This window comes from Notamacropus eugenii, chromosome 4, assembly GCF_028372415.1.
Source record: "Notamacropus eugenii isolate mMacEug1 chromosome 4, mMacEug1.pri_v2, whole genome shotgun sequence".
In the NCBI taxonomy this organism is placed as follows: domain Eukaryota; kingdom Metazoa; phylum Chordata; class Mammalia; order Diprotodontia; family Macropodidae; genus Notamacropus; species Notamacropus eugenii.
Window position 1 is genome coordinate 38,276,347 of NC_092875.1, and position 23,856 is coordinate 38,300,202.

The window sequence follows — 23,856 nt, forward strand, 5'->3', positions numbered from 1 at the left end:
CTCCCTTATGTTTGCTTATCTGTCCTTCCACGGCTGAGGGGCCTGGTTCTGGCATGTGCGTTCACACTGGACAAATTACGATGCAGGGAAAATGGGCACTCAGACCAGTGAGGCCGAGACAGATGGAGGCTAGCACTATTGCTCGTCCTTGGCGTAGTTGGGTGGGGGCAGGTGGAACCTTCAAGGCTGAGTTTGCTGCAGAGCTGATAGCAGAAGGTACAGCCTCGGGAGCAATGGCTGTGGCTGAGTCAGGAGGAGAGGGGCCAGTCGAGAGCTGGCACAGCTCATGGCAGTCTCCTCTGGCCACCGTTATTGCAATCAGGGTCTGAAACTCGGCTTGAGAAGGGTTCCTCCTCCCAGACTATGGTCTGAGGGAGGAGCGGAGCAGGGGGCACGTGTGTGTGTGTGTGTTCCCCTCCCCAAGGCTGTGATTGTCGGGCTAAGGGGGAGTTGGCGGTGCTGAGGGGGGTTGGTCAGATATTGTCTTCTTCAGAGACAAGGTAACGTTGGACGTGGTCCATAAAACAGTTGCTTTGTACGTAATGCCTGAAACAATGAAAGAAAGCTACATTTTAAATATTAATAAACCCTGAAGGTTCTCTTCCCTCCAGACATTTTCCCTACACAAAATAAATAACTTTCATTCTGTATATACCCACTTTTCTGAACATTTACAGGATACTATTTTTTCCCTCTTTACAATATCTACACAAGAGAAAATGTCAACATCTTTTCATACCCTCCCCACCCTCCCAAACAAAATGTACAGAAAGGACCAGCCAGCCCCACTTGGTGGCTGAGCACTGGACAAAGGCCATATCCAGATGTTCAATGAATTCCTTCCCAAGAACCTGGTTCTCAGCTTGGTCAGCTCATCCAGCCAAAAATGGCCTTCTCTGCTGGCCACTGACCTAAATGGCAAAGCTTGAGAAGACTCCACGTGGGTGCCAATAGCCTGGTGGAGATGAGATCAAGGCAACGCGTCGAAAAAGTTGATTAGTTAGAAAGGGGAGGTCCGATTTCATTAGTAGAAACTGGCAAAGGTGCTGCAGGGTGGTTGGTCATCGGCCACGATGAGATATGAGGGACTTGGCAGTCCGAATTTTCGCTTCAAAACAGTTTGTGTTTTAAAAATCTGTATGTGCCCCTCCCACACCCCGTAGAGAGTAGAAATTCAACAAGTTTGGAAATTCTAGAGTGAGGCTCCCATTGCCAGGAGATAGGGCCTCTCTGGGCCTGGGAGACAGTGGCAGAGCCCAGAGCCCCCCAAAGCAGGCTGCTTTCACAGTGCTAGGTTTTCACAAAGCGGAGAGGGCTGCCCTTAGTCTTGAAAGAGTTAAGAAAACCAAAAGCAGCCAAGTTTTTTTTCTTTAAAAAGAAAAAAGACCAAACAACCCAACCCTTTTAGAAATCAAATCACTGACATAGAAAGGGATAGAAATATAGTTCACTGCAGTGGGCAGCAGCAGCAGCAGCAGGAGAATGGGGGCTTGGCCAATAATCCGGCTTCAGAGAGAGGGAAACCTATGTCCAGTTGACCCCTTCCCCACCCCCCACCCTGCATCCCCATCCCCTAGCTCTCTGGCCTGGAGGTGGGCGTTGGGGGCCTCAGGTGCCCAGACCCTGGCTTGCTGCTTGGGCAGGTGCCCCAAGCAGGAGATGCCAGGCTCATGGCTGGTCTGGACCCAAGGGGCTCCCCCGCCCTCCTCCCTGCAGGCAGAGGAAGGACAGGGAGCTGGGGGTGACCTGGTGGCTGGCCTGGAGCCCTGGTGACAGGAAGAACTGCAGAAGTAAAGATATGGCCTTTTCCTTAAGCTTTGTACAATAGACTCGGTATGCATTTGGGTCTCCTTACTGTCCAAAAACTAACAAAAAAAAATCCAAAGTAACAAAGCTGCACAGAACTCTATCCCGGATCAGCAAAATATTTAATGATCATGCACTACCAACGGTGATGTGTAGCCACATGACATGGTAACAGGTCTCCATCCTAAGATCATCAGTGCAAAAAACGATGAGGTTTTACAGTTGAGTGAGAAGCAGGTCGAACTCCCAGGGAGCTGCTACTGTGTCTGGAGAGAACTCGGGGGGAAGGGGTTGAGGGAAATGGATGCTGGGGGGGGGGGGGCGAGGAGGATGGGGTGACGCCTCCAGCCCTGCACTTGGATTACAGAGGATGCACGTAGCTGGATCATCTCCAGTGCTCAGGGATGAATGAGCCAAAAGGGTTTTGGTGAGACTATACACGTGGGGGGGGGGGGAGGGCAGGCTGGCAGAAAGCAGCAGGTTGGATGGTCTCTTCTCAGAGGCTAATGGGAAGCCCTCTGCTCCCCCGACACTGGAGGTGGGGGAGGGGGTGATTTCCCTGCATTTGCTGCCGGCTGCTGACTGAACCAAAGACCCCGAGCTCCAAAACGATGAGAACAGAGCCCTGCTAGTCTCTTTGGGCCTTGTTGTACCCTGCCTTCATGGCAGCAGATTAGGGGATCCCTTCTCCCTGAAGGTCAGGATCGGGGCCTGCTTCTTGGGCAAGGTGTGGTCAGAGGAGGCTGCTGGAGCCTCTCTGTGGGGGGCTGTCAGGAAAGCCCCTGGGGTCCTAAGAGGACCCGAGTCACCACTTGGTGTCTCCCATCCCTGGAAACAGAGACAGGCCATGTCCTGTGCTTGTCTGTGGCAGGGGCAGCAGAATGCCCGAGGCTTGAGCCAAGGCTGCCTCTAGGAGGGGCCTGGGATGGGGTCCAAGGCCTCCCACCTTCAGCTCTGGCCTCAGTCCACTTGCAGACTGGCACTCGCCTGCATGTCCGGGCCCCACAGCCTGCTGGCTCTGTCCCCCTCGCCTCCTAGCACCATGGTGACACCTCCCACTCTGGGGCCGCTCCAGGGCCAGCTCTGGGGGGACGCGGGGAGGCGGGCACCTCTACTTGGGCCCCGGAGGGGCCCCCACCTCCGGCCGACGGCCCCAGCAGCCTGTGGCCACGCTCATGCTCCGCTGACCCCGCTCCCGCTCGCGTTCCCGATCGCTTTCAGACTGGCTTTGCGTCCGCTCGTGCTTGTGGCTGGGCCCGGCGGGCTGGGAGGAGATGGTTCGCAAGAGGTGGTTCCGTTTGCGGAGGAAGTCGCCCTGGCCCGGGAGGCCGAAGCTGCCTTTGCGCAGAGCCATCCGGGTGCTGTTTTTGGCTGGCCGGGCTCGGTGGTTGTACTTGAGCTGGGCGAGGTGGGCAGCGTAGCCCTCGGTGATGAACTGGGGGACGGGAGGGAGAACAGAGGACAGGTAAGCGAAGGCCACCCCGTCTGGCCTGGGTGCTCAGGGTCCGCAGGTCTGCAGTGCAGCTGGTCACTGAGCAGAGCTGGCACGGACCGTAGAGGCCATCGGTCTGACCCTCCGTTTTTCTCCCCAAACCCTACCATTTTCTAGAGAAGGAAGCTTAGGCCCAGGGAAGTAGAATGACTTGCCCTGTATCACAGGCCATAGTCACCAGGATGGGGGGGCGGGTTTCAGTTCAGTCAAAGGGCCACACCTGAGGATCTAGAGGGCCATGTGTGACTTCCAGGCCACAGGTTTCCCCTGTGCCAGAATCATCCTTTTAGAGTTGCCTACCACAGCAGCTCTCTGGGGGAACGCTGGATAACTGTGAGCCTGACTTGCGTACTGGGGGGGTCTGGGAAAGGGCAGCCTAGAGTCGTGACCTGGAGCACCCAGCAGCACACAGGGATGCCCCTAGGAGCGAATGGAGGGGGAGAGGACGGGCGGCTCCTATACCTGGCACTGATGCTGCAGCTTCTTGGTGGGACGGCCAACAATGTAGATCTGCATGGGGGATAGGCTGATGGAGCTGTAGACGGAGATGTCCTTGGTGGAGCCATAGGCAGCGTGCACCCGCATGTGGAGCTAGGGAGACAGAAAGGGAATGCTCAGAGTGACTGGTCAGATGCAGCTCCTGGGTACCCAGGGACTGCCAGGCTGAGGGGCTCAGGAGCCTGCCTCTGAAGAGACCCTAGTGGGCTGGGGCTCAGGAGGAGGACAACTTTCTTGTCTGAAAAAGGCTGGGAAACCCAAGTCCAGTCATTTCACTTTTCTGGGCCTCAGTTTCCCCATCTGTAAAATGAAGGGTTGGACTACCTGGCCTCTGATGTCACTTACAGATCTGTCACATCAGATTATAACAGTAATCACAGCACTTCTCTCTAGCTTACTGTGCACTAAGCTCTGTTCAGCACTTTACAAATAACTCATACCGTGGGACGTAAGTGCTATTATTATTTCTGTTTTATGTTGAGAAAACTGAGGCAGCCAGAGGTTAAATGACTTGCCCAAGGTCACACAGCTAGGAAGTATCTGAGGCTGGATTTGAACTCAGGTCTTCCAGACTCCAGGCCTAGCACTCTAGGTACTATGGCACCCCCTAGCTGCCCCAGTGTGGTCATGGACACCTTGGTCCCAAGGTCCCTAGAAAGACTGAGCTGGTTGGGGATGCCCACAGCGGATCAGATTTAAAGACTCATTATTCCTTGTGTGACCATGGGCAGTATCCAACCTCTCTGAGCTTGCACTAGGTGACTGCAGAGGTCCCCTCTGAACCCAGGACCTCCAATTTACCCAGTGTAGACCGTCCCCCCATAAGAAGGTGAACTCCCTGAGGGCAGCGAAGGCAGGGTGCTCCTTCTCCTTTCTTTGTATGCCCAGTTCTTACACAGTGCCTGGCATACCGACTGACATCTATTACCTTGGCTACAGGGATGGGAAGAGACAGGATAAGGAAAAGAGAAGCCATCTGCTCTCTCCCCTCCCTCTCTTGTCCCTCATCAGTCCATGCACATGTGTGCCCAGATGTCAAGCTCGGCCATTCATTCAGGCCAGTCTTCCTGACAGCCTGGATCCACAGGGAGGCTTCTCCCTGACTCGAGGCCTCAGGGGTCAGAGTAAGGGGAATCTCATATCTACATGACCCCCTTCACACAGACCTAGAAGGGATCTTAGGGCCCTGAGAGAGGCTGCTCTAACTTGCCTTTGAGGCAGCCAGGAATCAGGAAGATCAGTTCAAATTTAGCCTCAGACACTTACTGGCTGTGTGGGACTGTGGCCAAGTCACCTAACCTCTGTCTACTGTAGTTTCCTCAGAAGAGCACCTACTTCTCAGGATTGTGGGAGGATTAAATGTGATGTTGTAAAGGTCTTGGTACATAGTAGGTGCTAGATAAATGTTTATCCCCTTCCCCCACTTCTCTCTATGAATGCTACTTATTACTGTGGCTGCTGAGGGCTATCCAGTTATTAAGTATCGGAAGCAAGACTTGAATTTGGGGTCTTCTTGGCCCTAAATCCTAGACTCTCTCTCTAATGCTATATGCACCCCAATTCCCCTTTCCTATCTTTCCCTCTTTTTCTCTCTCTTCCTCTCCCTCTCTTTCCCTCCCCCTCTCTCTTTTTCTTTCTCCCCTCTATTTCTCACTCCCTCCTTCCTCTCTCTCCTTCTTTCTCTCCTACTCCTCTGCCTCTCTCTCCCCCTCCCCAATTCTCTCCCTTCTCTCTCCATAAGTATGTATGAATGTAGTATTTGAAAACAGTTATCATTTCCCCCATGAGTCTTTGCTCTCCAGACAAAACAACCTTAGTGTCTCCAAGCCATCCTCAGGGTGTTTGAACTCCAGGTCCTTTGCCTCTGGGTACTCTCTGCTTACTGCTGCCTTTCCCAAAGGTGGTGCCATGCCAGGGGCATGGTCCTGCAGGACCGTACTTCGAGTGCTTACCTCAGTGATGAGGAACTTCAGGAAGTTGGCCTTATGCCGCAGAGGGTCGTGTACAAGGCCGTCACAGAAGGAGACGATCCCATGAGGGAAGTTGTGCTGCGCTAGCCAAGCTACTACTCGCTGCTTCTGCATGTCGGGCCTTCCTGTCACGTAGATGATGAGGTAGCCAAGGTCTTGCCAGTGTCTGTGGGTGGGGCAGGAGGAGGAAACAGAAGAGGCCTGTGGACCTGGAGGATTCCACTCCTCGGGACCACCAGTCACTTCTAGGCCCACCTCCCCATACTCCAGAATTACTCCCCATGTTTGGAGAGGTAATGGGGTTGTAGTGCCTGCCTATCAAGCTCAGGAAGACGTGAGTTTAAATTGTCTCTGTTCTTACTAGTTATTAGACCCTGGGCCTTGATTTCCTCACCTGTAAAATAGGGATTAAAAAACCCGATAGCGCCTACTTTGTTGGGAGGATCAGCTGAGATTATGTAAAGGTCTCTGAAAACACTAAAACGTTTTTTATAATTAACTTTACCATTCAACTGATACTTAAAAGTGCTTGATACACTTTAAGTTGCTATATTAGTTATTATTATAATTGCCTTGTGACATCTAAATCAGATCTGGGCATTGCCTTGGCTGCGCGTTTTCCTGATATGTGTCCCTTACCTACCCATTGTGCTTTAAGCAACGAACTTTGTGACTTTTCTCCTGAGAAAGAAAGGATGTCAAGACTTTTCTGGTCTAAGGCTGTGAGTTGCTTTAGTTATATGTATTCTCTACTATGTGATTCACTCCCACTGTACTTTAAATTCATATCCACTCTTTCCTGACCCATGGGGTCTGGCCACATCATAGGACAATGTGCCACAAGCTACTGGATAATGCCATTTGAGTAAATACCTTTTTTAAAAAAACCTAATTGAATCTCCTGGCTGATTGTTAAGGAGAAGCACAATGGTGGGGGCTCGTGAGCTCTAATGTTATGACAGCCCTCCACAGGGTTATACCTAGAACCTGTGACAGTAGCCTCCCTGCTTGGAGTCACTGGTAGTGCCACTATGAGTTGGAGGAGTGAAGCCAGAGGAAGTGCAATGTATAATTGAATTCTCTGTGCATGTGTTGTATCCCCCACTAGAATATAAACGTATCTGTAACCCTCTCATTTATTCCCTCATTCAATAGGTATTAAGTGCCTACTTTATACCAGACACTATACTAGGGAAATAGAGACAAAAAATGAGTCAAGAAACTTTCATTCTATTGGGAAGAAACAACATTTGTACCAGTAAATAAATGTAAAGTTATTTGAGAGGGTGGCACTAGCAACTTTAAAGGGTTGTAATGTTAACGCAAGGTTAATAGTGGGTGGGGAGAGAGTTAGAGACCTTCCCTGCCCATTAACAAGCCTTGATACCTTCTGTCAATTTCTACTGAGGCACTGGGTCCGAGGGTCCTGCCCTCCAGCTCTGAAAGGTGTACAAATACTCTGAGGTGAGGTTTTACTTTGGGGCTTACTCATTGGAAGTGTTTGTTTGGTCGGACAAGACTGGGAAGTCGCTAAGGAGCCTCCCAGGCTTTGAAAACCCAGAGGCTGGTGTTTATCTCCCATGTACGTATGCAGTGGTCAGACAGCTGGATCTGTGTGTAGATCTGTGATGTATGCATTGCTTATGGTCAGGCAGTTGGAAGCCCTGTCTGTTGGCTGATATTTGTTTCCCTCTTTGTATTTTCTCTGAAGTTCACGGTGCTGACTTTTCCCCCTGAACTAAGTGAATGATATATGTGCTTGATTAAAACGATTGTTGACCCCTCAAAAGTTACTTTCCTTTTAGAAAAGCTGATCTAAGAACTTGTACACAAGGCCTTCCTGTGTATGCCAGGGTCCTTGCTGGTACAAGGGTGGGGACCAGGGAAGGGGAACCTGCAGCCTCAAGGCTACATGTGGCCCCCAGGTACTCAGCCTTTGACCGAACCCAAACTTTACAGAACAAATCCCCTTAATAAAAGGATTTGTTCTATAAAACTTAGACTAAGTCAACAGGCCACACCCAAGGACCTAGAGGGCCACATGTGCCCCTGAGGCTGCAGGTTCCCCACTCCTGCTAGACCTAGAATTTAAATGGTATAAGGAACTGCAGGGTGAGGAAATTCTCCCCAACAATGTAAGTGGGCAACTTTTTGGTAACCTGCAGTCTTAGAGAGTTGTGTAGAACATTGACAGGTTAAGTGACTTGCCTAGGGTCACTACATTCAGTAGAGGTCTTCCTACATCCAAAGCCAATTCCCTCACACTCTGGTCGGTTGCCTCTCTAGAACAAATAACACTCCACCTTATAGGGCATTAGACCAGGAATCTAGCACTAGATCTGAGTTTAAGCCCTGTCTCAAACATTTATTAGCTGTGTGACCCTGGGCAAGTCATTTTACCTCTGCTTGCCTCAGTTTCCTCAACTGTAAAATGAGGATAATAATAGCACCTCTCTCCCAGGGTTGTTGTGAGACAGTATTTATCAAAATGCTTTGCAAATTTAAAGCACTATCTAAAAGGTTTTGATCACATTTATCCAATTCATGTGTACTTTATAAATAATTTTTACTTCATGACAGCTCTGGGAGATAAGAAGGCCAGTTGTTATACTTTCCAAATGAAGATACTAGGGCTCAGTGTGAACCTTGCCTCAAGGACATACAAGTAATTGATAATGAAGAAAGGACTTGGACAACCTGGGGCTCCCAGCTTCCATCCTGGCAGTCCTTTTCTGACCTAGTCCTCCTTACTGTTCTCTTTTTTTAAAAATCAGGGCTAAGTGACTTGCCCAGGGTCACACAGCTAGTAAGAATCTGAGGCTGGATTTGAACTCAGGTCCTCCTGACTCCAGTCTTGGCACTCTAACTACTGTGCAATCAGGCTGCCTTAGAACCAGTCTTTCTCTCAGGTCTTTCCTCTGGTTTCCTTCTTTCCCCCTCATTCATTCTGCATGTATTTTGTATTTAGTAATAAGTGGCAGCTTTCTCTGTATGAATACTCCGCACAGTGAAGTGGGGAGAAAACTGGTCTCAGAGTCCTAAAGACGTGTCTGTATTCAAATACATTCAAATCCTGACTGTATGACCCTGCTTGAGTTACTGGATTTCTAGGTGCTCTATGCAAATCTCTAGGACAATAAGTTGTAGAGGAGGTAGCAATCTGCATTGGGAGGGGGAGTTTCCCAAACCAATGAAATCACAGGTCCAGGCTTCATCCTTTACTTAGCTATATACATGTTTCTGTCTATAGAACATAAACTCTGAACAATAAAGTATTGTATGGTAAGTATTTAAGCCATAAACCCAACAGATCTGTAAATATTTAAGCTTAAATTCATTGTATCTACAAATTTCAGGCAAAGCTGGAAGACTGACTTGGGGAGGGTCCCTGCCTTCCCTTCTATCCCAGGGGGGCAGGGTAGTGGGTGGAGAGGGGAGCGGAGGGGAAGAGAGAGAAGGACTATCTATCCTCTCTCCCTGGCTCACCTTACTACATCCACAGCACCTGCTCGCACCTTGGGGTCACTGCCCATGATGGAGACGCTGGCAGCAAAGGAGCCATCAATGCTGAAGACTACAAACTCTGTCCCCTTGGGGAGGACGGTGATGTAGCTGTCTGCGAATGTGTGGTCCCCCCTGTTGGGAAAGAGCCATTAGAGCCCCGGGGCCCCAGGCCCAAACCTGGGCTTTTTCTGATCCCCACACAAGGTCTTGGCCAGGGACTCCCCCACCCCCACAAAGATTCACCCACTCTGGACAAGCTGCCATCCTCACATTTGGGGGTAGGGAATCTTTCCCGCCAGAGGCCAATAGAGAGGTGGATCTTGAAGTCCTGGTTGACCAGGGTTGGAAAGCCCAGGACTGCAGACTTAAGGGCTTTGCAGCCCCCTCATTTTTATAAAGGAGGCCACTTGGGCCGAAAGCAGGTGTGCGTTTCCCAACAGTCTACAAACAGAACCATGGATGTAGGGCTGGGAGGGGCCACAGGGGCTATATAATCCAATTCCTTCATTTTACAAAGGAGGAAACTGAGGTCTAGAAAGATGGGGTGACCTGCCTAATGTCACACAGGAAGAAAGTAAGACAGCTGGGATTGGAACCCAGGACTTTTAATTCTAAATCCAGCATTGGAGGCAGCTTGGAAGATCTCCCTTCTGTTACCCTGCAGGTTCTTTGATACCAGGAAAGGAGCACTCAACCTGCCCCAGAGCCTCTGGTCCATGATGGACAGCCCGTTCCCCTCCCCCAACCTGATGCTCTGAGCAGCTGCCCATCCCCACCTGACCACCATCTTGATGGGGTAGACCCCGACGCCCAGACGATGCTCCTCAGGGATGGTGTAGGAGATTCTCCCGCTGCTGTTGGTGATGAGAGTGTCAAAGTGGACCCACTCCCCAGACGGTGGCTGAGTCATGATGTGGATGTCCACCTGGGAGCAGGCGGGCGGAAGGGACAGCTGAGAACCTCCCTTTGACTTGGCGGGCCCCCCAGTCTTGCTGCTTAATCCCGACATGGGGCCATGGCCCCATCCCCCCTTAGCCTCACTCTCCACCCTGGGACCTCTAGGTAATGGAAATGATCCTCACCATGTGCCATGGGAGGGTTTAGCCAAGGCTGATGCTTCCTCTGCTGCTGCTGGTAGCATTGCTCCTCCCCTTGTTCCCCCAGACCAAGATACGCCCCCCCATCCTCACCCCCATATGCCTCTCGTCCTCGTGGAGGAGAGCTGAGACCACTTTGCTGAACTTGGCTCAAATCCCACCTATTCCAGGAGGTGCTTCCTGGGCTCCTAAGCCCCTTAAGACTTCCTGCTGTCATCTATTCTGCATATGTCTCATTTGAACCAATGTATACATTATTGCTTTCCTTCTTTAAAATATAAGCTCTTTGAGGGCAGAGACTTTCTTTATTGGTTTGTATTTGATCCCCAGTACTCAGTCACAGCCCTTAATAAATGTTCTGTCCACCAATCTATCTACCTACATACCTATCAGTCATTCATATCTCTCTCTCCCTCTCCCTCTCTCTCTCTCTCTCTCTCTCTCTTTCTCTCTCTCCCCCCCTCTTTCTCCCTCTCTCTCTCTCTCTCCTCTCTCTCTCTTCCCCTCTCTTATTCTCTCTCCCCCTCCCCTCCTCTCTCTCCTTCTCTCTCTTTTTCCCTCTCCCTCCCCTTCTCTCCCTGCCCCTCTATCTCTCTCCCCCAGTGTTTAGCATAGTACCTAACACATAGTAAATAATAAATGCTTGAGGTAGGTTTCTTTTTGACTGGTTGGTTTTTTGCCTGTTTGTTGGAGCCTGGCTTGCCCTCATCCTGTCCAGGCTAACAGTGGAGTGGCCCCTCAGAGGACTGCTGATGCCCAGGGATGCTCTGATGGGTCTAGGCCCAGGGGCTCACCACACTGGTGCTGGGCTTAGTTTGGACACTGGACTGTAGCTTCGAAATCCTGAACTCAAGCAATTTATTACCCCAGCCCCATCTCTGAGTCCCGCTCTACCATTTCCAGCAATAAATGCTTGTTGACCTGATAACCAGAACTAATGCACTTTTTAGGAGCCAGACTTCAGCTCAGTTTGACCAAGAATTCTAATTAGAGACGTCCAACAACACAGTGGGTAGCCTTGGGAGGCTCATGGCTTTGTCTAATCTAACCCCTTCATTTTACATAGAGGAGAACTGAGGCTCAGAGAGCTAGAAAAGGCCTCAGAGCCATCTAGGACCACCTCACAATTTTTACAGCTGAAGAAACTGAGGCCTCCAGAGGTGAAGTATACAAGGTCACCCCAAGAGTAGTCAGCTGAGCTGGTTTCCATCCCAGACCTGCTGCTGCTAAATCTGGTGATCTCTCCATGGAACCATTCTTGGGAGGGCAGAGTCTGGCTGACCATCTGTCAGTGAGGATATCATAGGATGCAGCTCTGAGCTGAGGGGGAGGTGAGACTAGAAGCAGCCAGTCAGTAAGCATTTATTAAATGCCTACTATGTGCCAGGTACTGGAGGGCCTCTGAGGTTCTTCTAAGTTTATGATTCTCCAATGCCTGCAAGGCCACCCCTTTGCCCCTAGTGTCCCCTGCCCACAACCATATGCCCCCCATTCCACTTACCTTCTCCCCTGTCAGGGTGACCATGTCTAAGGGCCCATACATGAACCTGCCTGTCAGGGTCTGAGGACCATCCTCATTGGCTACGGCATCATTGATCCTGTGATTAGCAGCAACATTCTAGGGGATACAGAGGATAGTCAAGGGAGGCCCTAGGATGGATACTGAGGCAACAGTAGATTAGGAAACTGTCCTGGGTGAGCCTGGGCTGGGGAGTGTAAGATTAAGATTTGGACTTGGAAGGGACTCGGAGGCCTCAGATGAGGAAACAGGCCAAAGGAGGTAGTGTGCCCAAGGTTGTAGAGGCAGTAAGTAGCAGAGGCAGGATCTGAACCCAGGGCCTGGCACTCCTGCCTCAGCGTCTGTCACCAGCCTCCACACAATGTCTATAGTTAGACTGGTTTGGCTTATCCTCCTGTGTGAACGGGAATGCATCTAGACCAGCATTTGTCAATCCGGGGTCCATGGACCCCCAGTGGGGCTGAAGATAGATTTTTTTGGGGAGGAGGTGGGGGTGTCTATGAACTTGAATAGGGAAAAAAATTACATCCTTATTTTCACATAACTTTGGTTTCCTTTATCATCCTCTGTATGTTTTTGGTGTGTGCATTTTGTGTGATCTGATTCTGAGAAGGGCCAGAGGCTCTGCCCCACTGGCTAAGGGGGCTAGCCCTCCTCCAGATAGGTCAGGGGCCCTTCGTTCTGCCCTTGGAAGCTTACCCGCAGCTTTACGTGGGTTCTTTTCCTCTGCCACTTTTCCCGGGGCTTTGAGGGGGTGAACACGGACACTTCCTTGCCATCCAGCTCCAAGATACTGGCATTTTCATGCCTCATCACCTGGGGGGTGGATAGAGGGATGAGGAAGAGGGATGACATTCAGGCCAGTGGGCTCCAGTCCTACCCACCCTGCCTCAGGGACCCCTGGAAAGAGGCTGGAGGTGGGGACCTACCTGTCTCAGCAGGAAGGAGACCACATCGGTGGATTCCCAGTAGCTGGCATGGAAGAGGTGGGGGAGAGCGACGGTAGGGAAAGCAGTGAGGGCGTCTGGGCAGTACAGGGCATAGTCGATCCTCTTTGTCCCCCACCACTTGGCGGCAACTGGCGGGAGAAAAGGCTTGATGACCGAAACGTGGTGAGACAGAGACAGAGAGAAAGAGAGATGAGAGAAGAGAGAAAAGTGAGAGAGAGGAGAGAGATGAGGAGGAGAGACAGAGACAGAGAGAGGGGAGAAACGAGAGGACAGAGAAAAGTGAGAGAGGAGGAGAGAGAAGGGAGAGATAAGAGGAAAGAGAAAAGTGAGAGAGGAGAGAGAGAAGGGAGAGATAAGAGGAAAGAGAAAAGTGAGACAGGAGAGAGATGAGAGAGGACAGAGATGAGAGACAGAGAGAGGACAGAGACGAGGAGAGGAAAGTGAGAGAGATGAGAAAAGAGAGATGAAGGGAGAGACAGAGATAGAGAGAGAAAATGAGAGAAATAGAGAATGAGAGAAACAGAGAATGAGACAAGGAAAAAGGGAAAGAAAAAGAATGAGAAAAGGAGAGAGAGAGGATATATGTGTATGTGTGAGAGAGAGACAGAGATGGAGAGATAGAGAATGAGAGAGAAAAACAAAAAGGGAATGAGAGAGAAAGAAAGAAAAAGAATTATAGAGGGAAAAAAGAGGATATGAGGGAGGTATGTGAGAGAGGGAGGAGGGGAGAGAGGGAAACAGGGAAGGGGAGAGGGAGGGGGAGAGAGACAGACAGACACACACACACATGAAGAGAGGAGAGGGGAGGGGGCCTGACCCCTCCCTGCCTAGCTCAGTCAGTCCCCAGGTGCCCCAGTTAGGCAGCAGACCCTACAGTCTGCTAAGTATGAAGCTGGATTTCTATGCTCCTGGGGTGTCCTGAACGTCACTCCAGACCAGTAGAGTCTGATAGAGGAGCAGACCCAGGTCTGTATCAATCCAAGCAGGCAGGTGCCAGTGAGGCCTCAGGTAGGGCCCAGTCTCAGACACTGGGAGAGGGACCACACAATCCCACTCCTTAGGGATGCTTCTAGCTCTGACTTGGCCTCCCCCAACCCTGGACCCTCTGGGTGTCCTCCGTCCCAGGACGACTGGACTGTTCCCCAGGCCTGGATGGGGAGGGGAAAGAGAGTCTGAAAGGTGTTCTCTTAACAGCAAGATAGGCCACATTTTGCAGGTCGTTTCAGTTACAGCCAAAGGAGCCCTATGCTTAACATGAGGTGGGCCAAGGTCAGTCCAGGTTCTACTGCTTAGCAGCTATGTGGCACTGGAGGCACCACTTGTCCCACCTCTTTAGAAGGTGGTGGTGAGGATGAAATGAGCTGATGTGGACAGAACCCTTTGCTAGAACATTAGATGTTATGTAAATGGCGCCTGATGTTACTGAGGCCTGAAATTTCTTAGTACTGAACATTAGGCCCTCTGTCTATGCCCCCTCCCTGCCACCCACCCCGGCCCACCCACATGATAGAGAACCCCCCTCCCCCCCACTTCAGACTTAGGAGAGGTGGTGGAAAAGGGGTCTGGCATCAACAGTGGGAAGTAAGCAGTCTCCAGGGTCCAAGTGCAGCAAACAAGCCCAAAGCATGGGGGTCAAAGTTAGTAGCGGAGCAGACAGGCCAACAGAACCAGCTTCTCTAACGTCTTCTGGCATAAAAGCAAGCAAGCAGTCTTGGATAGGGCCTGGCCAGCCTGGGCTGTGGCTGCTGCAGAGGGCTCTGAGGGACGGCGATGGGGAGAGCTCAGCCACTGTCCTGGCATTCACCTCAGAGGTCGGCCCACTCTGTCTTGGAACAGCTCTAAGCCAGACAAACCTGTTCCTGATGGTTAGCCAGTCTCTACCTTCCAGTCAATGTTTCTGTCTTTTCCCTACATGACAGACTGTCAAACGCTTGAACACATGTACTGTGTAGTCACTCCTCCACCGCTGAGCCTTCTCCTTCCCCTGGCTAAACATTCCCAGCTCTGTGTATGACATGGGATCCAAGACTGCCCTGTTGTGGACACCCTCAACCACCAAGGCTCTTCCTGAGATGTGGTGCCTAGAATGGAAGACAATCCCTCTGACCGAGGCTGAGATCATGGACAGGTAAGTGCATGCGTGTAGACATGTGTGTGTTTACACATACCCAAATCCACTGCTCTTGGAGGGCTGACTGTCAGGCCAGTGCCCTCTCCATCCTCTTCCCAAGCTGTTTTGACTCCTAAATCTGCTGGTGGTATGAATTTATACCCTCCCTCTGACTCCCATGGCCCTCCTTAGGATCAGTCAGCAGATTTCCCTGCCTAATTCTCTTGATTCCAGGCATCCTCCTGTCTGCCTCTGGATGGCTTCTCTAGCCTCAGCTGGTTGACATGTTTCAGAATAAGCCACCAGGCCCACCCCAGGAAAAGCAGCCTAGGGGTTTGGGGCAGAGAAAATTGGTTATCTCAGCTAATTTACATTTTAAATACCCAGATGCTCTGGCCTCACCACACCTTTCAGCACCCTGGCCCCCAGCACAGGCAGAGCAGGGTTAGTCTTCAGGCCCAGCCCCCAGCAGTGACCCCAGGCAGGAACCCCCTCCCCCGCCAAGGGCTCTCTGGGAAGTGATTCTAACACTGCTTGTGTCTAGATAGGTAAGGGAGGAGTGAAAATGTGCCCAGAAATGACAGGAGTAGAGCGTGTCTTGTGGAAGAAAGAGGCAGAAGGCTGCCTTCCCCACAATACCTTCTCCGATGTCCAGATTGGGGACTCGGTCCAGGCTTGGACTCAGATCCCCCGCCAACCTCTCTCTTACAGGGTTGAGAGGGAGCTCCCCTGGCTGAGGCCTGGGCCTCTGGGACCCCAGGGTGGCGGGGGGCTGCTGGGGGAGGGCAAGCAGGGACAGGCGCCTGACACTGGGGGTGTGACTGAGGGTCGATTGGGTCTCTAAGGAACAAAAACAATAACAAGTGCATTAACACCTGCAGACAGGGATATGGAAGAGCCACACGGAGCCTGGGACACACTCGGGGACCCCCCTGCCCCCCATCCTCCAGCAGAGATCCGGATGGAAAGGCTGGAGAGTTAATGACTGATCACTAGCGGTACAGAGAATCCCAGACAATGATGAGACAGCAAGGGAGAGCGGAAAACACTGATTACGCAAGACCCAAGGGCATCCAGACTGGGGACTTCACCACTGGACTCAATGAGTTCTTCCCAGCAGGCTTCCTTTCCAAGTTCCAGGTTCAGGCTGATGGCAAAATTTTCTTCCTCCCTTCTCTTCTTTCTCTCTTGTAATTTCTCTCCCTTCCTTCTCTCCTTTCTCTCATTCATTCTTTTTCTCCTTCCTTTCTCCCTCCCTTTCTTTCTCGTTATCTCTCTTTCTTCCTTCTACCGGTATAATTTTGGGCAAGTCATTTTGCCTCTCTAGGTCTCCGTTTCCTCATGGGTAAAATAAGAAGGTAGGAGGGGGTGACCTCTAGGTTTTCTTTTCTAGCTCTGTGATCCTCTGATCTGCTGTGACTAAACACATTTGGATAGTCCAAAGCAGTTGGAAGGGTTCTGCTTGGGACAAACCAAAGGGGGAATTCTCAGTGGCTACAGTGACCCAGCTAGGTAGGTATAGAGGACCTGGAGCAGGGACACAAATCTGGGGGAGGAAATTTCCAGTCTGTCCTCCCCACAACCACAAATACACAAACACACTAAAAATCAGGCCTAAATGCTCTGGTCAAGCCTTAGGGGTTTCTAAGTGGCTGTAGAAGGGTCCAGTGTGTCCTAGCACACACTCATACACATTGGTATATGTCCTGGACTCAAGACTGTTAGTGGGACAGAGGTGCGCTCTCCCTCCCAACTCCCCCAGGCTGAGACTGTCTGCCTCTCTCACCCATTTCCCAGTCTGAGCTCAGCCAGGATCCCCTAGTCTCTCTGGCCTCCTCCTAGACACTATGAGCCATGTCCTTTGGAATAAACATAACCTCAGTCCTCCCTTAACCTCCAAACACCTTTCCCTGCCCCCAGTCACTTCACACCATCATCTCCTGCCTCCTTCCATTCATGACCACACTTGTAGAAAGGGTTATCAACATTCATTGCCTCTACTTATTCTTAACCCCTCAGCCCCTTGCACTGGCTCCCTGTTCCCAGTGGCGCCTGCTGAAAGAACTCTCTCCAAGTCCTATCCATTACTTCCTAATCAGCAGTCTTTTCTTCCATCTCGTGGCAATTTTTCGACACCGTGGATTGCCTTTTCTCCAGAGCCCATGTTGCTGGACTCTAATGTTTCTCTTTGTAATTCTCGGACCCCCCCATCTCCTTGGGGGTTCTTCCTCCTCACTCTCTGGAGCATGGGCATCTCCCAAGGCCCCATCCTTCACTCTCATCTCTTCTTTTCCCACATTCTCTTCCTTGGCACTGCCCTCTCATCAGACACTTCCAGATCTCCAATCTCTCCCTGGGATATTCAACTTCAAACTTAACCTAAGAAGGAATTCATGAGCTTCCCTGCTCCCCACCCAAATCTGCTCCGTCTTTACTCACTATTTCTATGGATGTTTTAGTAGACTATGCCCTCCCTTAGGGGAGGGTCTGTTGGTTTTATTTTTACTTTGTATGTGTTTTCTGTAAATGTATATGTGTGCCTGGTACTTCCCCTGACAGAAAGTGAGCTTCCTGAGGGCAGAAAATTTTCTGTTGACTTGTCTTTATATCCCAGCACCTGGCACACGGGGGTGCTTAATAAATCATCATGGCTGGAATGACTGAGGTCTCTGGATTCCCAGGGCCTAGCACAGTGCCAGCCACACAGGAGGGAGCACTGTCTCTCCCTTCATTTCAGACTCGGCCCAGCTTTCTCTTGTCAGATTCTCTGGCTCCCTTCCCCACTGCATGGGTCTATCTCATCACCTGCCTCCCTCATGCCCTCCCCACTCCTTTGGTTTGCTTTTCTACAGACCCAGAGGGCTCAGGCCACACAAGGGCCCAGATCTGAGCTGGGTTTGACCAAGCCTGGTCACTGACTGGACACCAGAATCAGACTGGAGACATGGAGGGCTGCTCCACCATTGCTTTCTCCCCCCCTTCAACAGACATGATGTTAGATTCTGGGGATCCAAAGGCTAAAGAAGAAAGAGCAGCCTTTCCCCTAAGACTTTACATTCTGCCAGGGAGATGTGACTTGTTCTTTAGGACGTTTGGAGGGGCTCTTCTTAGTAACCCATATTTTGCACCTCTCAAGTATGGATCTAACCTTCCTGCCATGATAACTAACCCCTCACAGAGCTATACTATGCTCTCACTGAGAACTGCCCACTTTGGCTACAGAGTGGTGTATGGGCTTTGCTCCCAGAGTTTCCCATTAGGAGGTGGGCCCAGTAAGACTTCCAGAAGGGTGAAGATTCAAGCCCCACAAAGGACCTTGGTTGAGCTGAGCTCAGTCCTGGCTCCTCCACCATCCTCCTCCCAAGCAGGCAGTGGCACCCCCAGACCCCACTTACTATTGGCTATATTGGAGGCAGTGTAGCTGTCTGCCATGCCAGACACTTGGCTGGTGATGCTGACCTCACTGGCCCGGCGGAAGCCACGGAAGGTGGGGGCCGTGCCAGGAGAGGAAGGGGACGCATTCTCCGTGAAGACAGCATTGTGGGACTGGATGACATCAGCTGCACAGAATAGAGGCATGGGTCAATCGGACCTTCTATGACTTCTCAGATTCATCAGCTGGCCTGCCCGCAAGCCCACCCACAGAGGCAAAAGATAGGGAAAGAAGTGAGAGAAGAAAGGTGGGAGACCCAACTCCACCACATGACACCCCCCTCTGCCACCACTACCACCACCACCACCACCATCACCGCCATTAGATTCAAACCAAATGCGACAGGCTAGAAAGAGGAGGCAGGAAAGATTACGGGGAGCGCCTGGGGCCAGAGGCACCCTTTTAGAAGGGATGGGGCTCAAGAAGCTTCATTGGGGCATACAGCTGAAAAGAAGAGAGACCCCAGCTCCAGAAAGTCTAGGAGCGCAAATAGCAACCAAGCTAGCAAAATGGGCAGGCTGGGGTAAGCATGGAAGCCAGCGAGGGGATCTGTGTCTGTTCCCCCTGCCTGCCCTCCCCTCCATGTGTCCTCCTTACTTGAGCGGGGGTGTTAAGACAGTGGCATGCTGGATGGCAGATCCCCTTTCCCTGCCATATTCCAACCAAGCAGAGACAGTAGTGGCTCATTACAGCCCTGTCCCATCGGCCCCCACCTGACTCCTGCAGGGAACTCGCTTTCCTGGGCCCCATCCTGAAATCTGCTCTGGTGTTGATGGTTGTTGGCATGTCCTAGAGTGTCATCTCCTTTATGCCTGCTCAACCACAGACAAGTCACTTAATCTCTGGACACCCCAGGCAACTCCCTGGGATGCTAAGTTAACAAAGAATTGCTGATCTATATCAATGGAGGGGACTTCCATGCTGGAAGTACCCTTACTGATGAACTCCCTGGTCCAAACACAACAAAACTGGGAAGGGCAAGGGGGTCCCTGGGTCTGTAGGGAGGAATTAGTTTCAGGGGAGACTAGATAGCTCAGAATGAGAATGGAGAGGGGAAATCCCCAACTAATTATCCTGCCTAGCTTGCCAACTTCCTTATCTGCACCCCACTCCCTGTGGTGCTAACATAGCTGGTACAGCACTCAGGATGGAAATTGAAAGAAGTCAGGAAGACTGTTCAAACCCATCTCTGACACTTTCTCACCATGTTACCCCCATGGGGTTGTTTCCTCATCTTGAACTTGATTGGCCTTTTAGGTCACAGCCAGCTCAGATCCCCACCCCCATTCCTAGCCCCCATGTTCTAGGTAGGAAAGGAGGCCCAAGGGGCTGTCCCAGGCCTGGGAAATAACAGGTGACCCCTAGGTGGCCCGAATACCTATATTCTATCCCCCCTAGACCCACTGTGCTAGACAGAAGTTCCCTAAAGAAGCACTTTTCCCTTTTTCTTTTTTTTTTTGGCAAGGTAATCAAGGTTAAGCTAGTAAGTATCAAGCGTCTGAGGCTGGATTTGAATTCAGGTCCTCCTGCCTCCAGAGCCAATGCTCAATCTACTTACCACCGTGATGCCCCATTTCCCCCCTCCCCCACTTTTTTTAAAATGACTTCTCTCTCTGTCTTGTAAAGTTACCTCCCCACCTTGTTCTATTGACTTCTAAAATGAAAATAATTCAGCCATGTGAAGGAAAGGACTGGGTGAAAGTCGACGACCAAGGTGACCTAGCATGGGACTAGGCTAAAGAGACTGACACTCCTTTGGCCAATAATCTGGATGAACCCAGGCAGAGGCCAGGTGGGACATGAATCATCACTGAGCTGTCCATTCCCTGCTCTTATGAATATATTCAGTTTTGGTGTCTGAGCTCCAGATCCTTCAGCCCATGTGCTCAGATGCAGTCAAGTGAGATCAACTCTTGATTCTCAGGATGTGACACAGAAAACCCTGAACTAAGACAGTCTGGAATGACCTTTGGACTGAAATGATAAAAAAGGGGTCCTGTGGAGAGGGATGGGGTTTCTAGTTTTCTGACCCGGGTGAGCCTCTTGGCCCCTCCTCCTCCCCCTACCTCCTCTCCCAGTTTTCCCTGATCCCATGTCAATAAGGGAATCTTTGGGGAACAGGGTAGGAGGAGCTCTTTGTCCCAAGGGTTGGGGAGAGGGGATGCAGGGAGGGTCCAAGACAGAAGATGCCAAGAAAGACAAGTGGCTGTTTGCAGTCTCACCAGTCAGAGCCATGCAGCATCCCTTAAAGAGAGAGAGAGAGAGAGAGAGAGAGAGAGAGAGAGAGAGAGAGAGAGAAGCTGGCTCTGTCTGAGCTCAAAGCCAAACCAACCAGTGGGGAACCCTGGGGCCTGAAGGCTTCTCCTGGGGGGGAGGGAAAGCAGGAAGGGAAGGGAAGGAAGAGCCTGCTGTTCAACAGAAGCTCCTAAGTTCTTACCTGCCCCGATAGGTAAGCTGCTCTTCCCCTCCTCCCACAGAACCAGTGAGCACCAGAGCTGGAAGGGACCCAGGAGACAGGGCGGTGCAGTGGAAAAGTATACTGGACTTGGGCTTTCTGGAGACCTGGGCCTGAATCCTAGCTCCAACATTTACTAGCTTGACTTTTCAGCTTCTGTTTCCTCATCTGGAAAATGGGGATATCAAGGAATATGCTACACTACTTCACAGGGTTGTTGTGAGCAAAGAATTTGAATGGAGATGGGGAGGACAAAGTAAATGAACGCTTCTTGGAAAGGCTCGTCATGAATGAACTTTGCTGAAGAGGTGAGATGTGGTGGAAGAAAATGCTTTGACAGTGGCAAAGTATTCTAGAAAGAAGAGTGATTGTAATGAATCCAATTTCCTCATCAGATACAAAAGGAAAACTGAGACCCAGAGAGGGGAAGCCAGTTGCCCAAGCACACACAGTGAGTTAGTGGTAACACAAGGCTAGATTGTTTTCTCCCGCAGCAGGTGACTGAGTGCCCTTCAGAGTTTCACCTGGCTTCCTTCAGTCAGTTATATGTAGTGGACAGGAGAAAGTGCTTGTGAACCCCTTCCCCCCCCCCACCTCCAGCTAGCAAATAAAATAACAGCAAACAATTCTATTGTGCTTTAAAGTTTGCAAAGCACTCGACAGATCTCTCGTTTGGTCTGCACAACACTTCCAGGTAGGTGCCATTGTTATCCCCACTTTACAGATGAAGAAACTGAGGCTGAGAAAGGTGAAGTGACTTGCCAGGGCCACATAGCTAGTAAGTGTCTGAGTCAGGATTCAAATTCAGTTCTTGACTCCAAGTTCAGAATGCCATCCACTACATGGCCTAGCTTCCTCTAAGTAAAAAAAAAAAAGATGCCTTTGTTTCTCTTGGCTGAGGTTGCTCTGGAGCCTCAGTTTCCCCATCTGTAAGACCAGATAGCTTCTAAGGTCCTTTCTAGTTATAAACCTGTGACCCTGTGACTATGGAGGAAAGGGGAGCCCCTGGGAAAAGCCTTCAGCCTCATGTGGCCAGTGAGGGTCCCCCCAGAGCCAGCACACTCCACAAAGGCAGGGGGGCAGGATGGGAGGTGGAGAGAGGGGCGTTACACACACTCAGCACAGCCAGAACTTTTCCTGGACCCATCTTGGCAGCTCAGCACGGGAACGGGGATACTGGTTTCCATGAAGCTGTCCTGGTGCTGGAGGGTAGCCAGGGGGCCACCCTCCAGGAGGAGTACAGGGCTGTTCTGAACTGTCTCGACTAGAAGCAGATGGGGAAGAAAACAGAGAGGACAAGAACAGACAGGCATGTGACCACAGTCCACAAACCACAGTGGGCTTCACCCACAGGCCGGCTGCCCCCAGGACCCAAACACGAGCCCCTGAACCACAAAGCACAGGAACCAGACAGTGCCCAGAGGCAGACAAGGGAGTCTTTTCACAAAGGACCCAGGTCAACACTGGCTATGGACACAGAATGAATGCACACAGACTAGAATGTAGGTACCGTAGGTATTAGATGGCAAGGGGAAGGTCAAGCTTGGCCCCCTCTCAGAAAGCCTCGCTGTGGGGAAATAAGAACATACGCAGGGATGACGGGGTCATGGGCTTGCACTGGCCACATGAGCTTTCCCTGGGCTGCCCTGTCTATCCCCTAGGTTCATGGGAATGGTACTCAGAAGGGCTGAAACAGGTGTTAATAGTAATACCTCCCCCCACCCCCACCCCCACCCCTGAAGTAACCTCCAAGGGTGAAGAGGCTGACAAATGACCAGTAAGGGACTCCTGTCTCTGCCCTGTGACAAGGAGTCATCCTTGCTCTCTGCACAGGAAGCTAGTGGCTCAGCTGGAAGGCTTAAAGGTTTTTCCTGAGAGTGTCCAGTGGCCAATTCAAAAGAGGGATGGACCTTCTATTGCCTCTGGGTCTCTCTTTGTGGGGGTTTCAGACAGTGGTACTGACCAGAGGAAGAAAAGGATCTGCCTGGATTTCCTGGGACTCCCAAGGATCCAGGTTGGTTATTTATTAAGGATACATTCTCTCCTCTTCCTCTTCCTTCTCCTGGCCCAGGCTACTCCAGCCTTCTTCCTGCCACGTTTCTACTTTAGAGCTGGGCCTTGCTGAGCCCAGGGACAAAGTTTGGAAGAAGCAGAGAGGAATGATAAACAGACGGTGGGTCCATCCCTGGCCTTTTGTGGGCCAGAAGAGGGAAAGGCATCACGTTCTGGCAGCTAGAAGCCCCAGAGGTCAGAGCAGCGCTAAGCAGTCCAAACAAGTTGAGCCATCTCAGGGCTGGTTGGTGTGGAAGGAGTGACCAGCAGGCCCAGTATTGGGGGCTGGATGAACCTCAGTGGAGGAGGGGGGAACCAGTATAGCAGAAGTCCAGACCCCCCCCAACCAGAGGGGACCTGGGAGGAGCCAGGCCTGTCTCCCACAGAGAAAGGGTCCCCTTACCCAGCAGGGTTGAGCAGCCATCACCCAAGGGGAAGCGTTGGTAGCGGGGGATGTTGAAAGGGGGCAGGGCATGGAACCTCTTCTCCAAGAGAGGTTCAAGACGGGAGGCAGAAGGGTCCGCTGGATGGAAGAGGTTATAGACTTGCTGGCAGGCAGGCCGAAGCTGAAAGACTGCAGAGGAAAAAAAAAGAGGCTAAGTGGGCTGGGAGCAGGACTGTTGGGGTCTCTGAGGGAGGAGTGACGGGGAAGAAGATGGAAGGGGTGCAGAGATTTCAGAAAATCTCACAGAACCTTAAGGGGCATTTACTGAAACACAATTAACTACATTTACCTTCCCAAGTCCACAGCAGGGACTTAATAAATGGTAAGAGACTGAAAGTGTGCATGGTCTCCCTGTGTACACCTGAGGCAGCAGTCCCCACAGCCACCAGAGCCTAGCCCTGGGCCAGTCTCATTCCTTGGGCTTGCCTGGAGCTCCATGCCTGGAGCTGGGAAGCAGGAGGCCGGTCTCCTGGACCCAGGTCAGTCATGTGTGGGACCTGGGCCAAGTCTGGGTGGGAACCCTGC

General features: G+C 51.3%; 1 protein-coding gene across 6 annotated transcripts in view; it reads right to left on the bottom strand.

The window, feature by feature from the left end:
* Nucleotides 1–2,778: 2,778 nt before the first annotated feature.
* PITPNM2 (phosphatidylinositol transfer protein membrane associated 2) overlaps nucleotides 2,779–23,856 on the bottom strand; it is a 206,628-nt gene continuing 185,550 nt past the window's right edge. For 3 of the 6 annotated variants that reach the window (XM_072600627.1, XM_072600622.1, XM_072600623.1), the window contains 12 exons: nucleotides 23,290–23,460; nucleotides 21,949–22,098; nucleotides 18,342–18,506; nucleotides 15,586–15,786; nucleotides 12,816–12,964; nucleotides 12,586–12,702; nucleotides 11,869–11,985; nucleotides 10,047–10,195; nucleotides 9,253–9,402; nucleotides 5,749–5,932; nucleotides 3,761–3,889; nucleotides 2,779–3,241 (listed from right to left, as the gene is read on the bottom strand). In XM_072600627.1, coding sequence (XP_072456728.1) covers nucleotides 2,918–3,241; nucleotides 3,761–3,889; nucleotides 5,749–5,932; nucleotides 9,253–9,402; nucleotides 10,047–10,195; nucleotides 11,869–11,985; nucleotides 12,586–12,702; nucleotides 12,816–12,964; nucleotides 15,586–15,786; nucleotides 18,342–18,506; nucleotides 21,949–22,098; nucleotides 23,290–23,460 — 2,006 coding nt within the window. In that variant the 3' untranslated portion in view covers nucleotides 2,779–2,917. The remainder of the gene's footprint in view (nucleotides 3,242–3,760; nucleotides 3,890–5,748; nucleotides 5,933–9,252; nucleotides 9,403–10,046; nucleotides 10,196–11,868; nucleotides 11,986–12,585; nucleotides 12,703–12,815; nucleotides 12,965–15,585; nucleotides 15,787–18,341; nucleotides 18,507–21,948; nucleotides 22,099–23,289; nucleotides 23,461–23,856) is intronic. The other 3 variants (XM_072600624.1, XM_072600625.1, XM_072600628.1) reach the window with 3 other exon arrangements.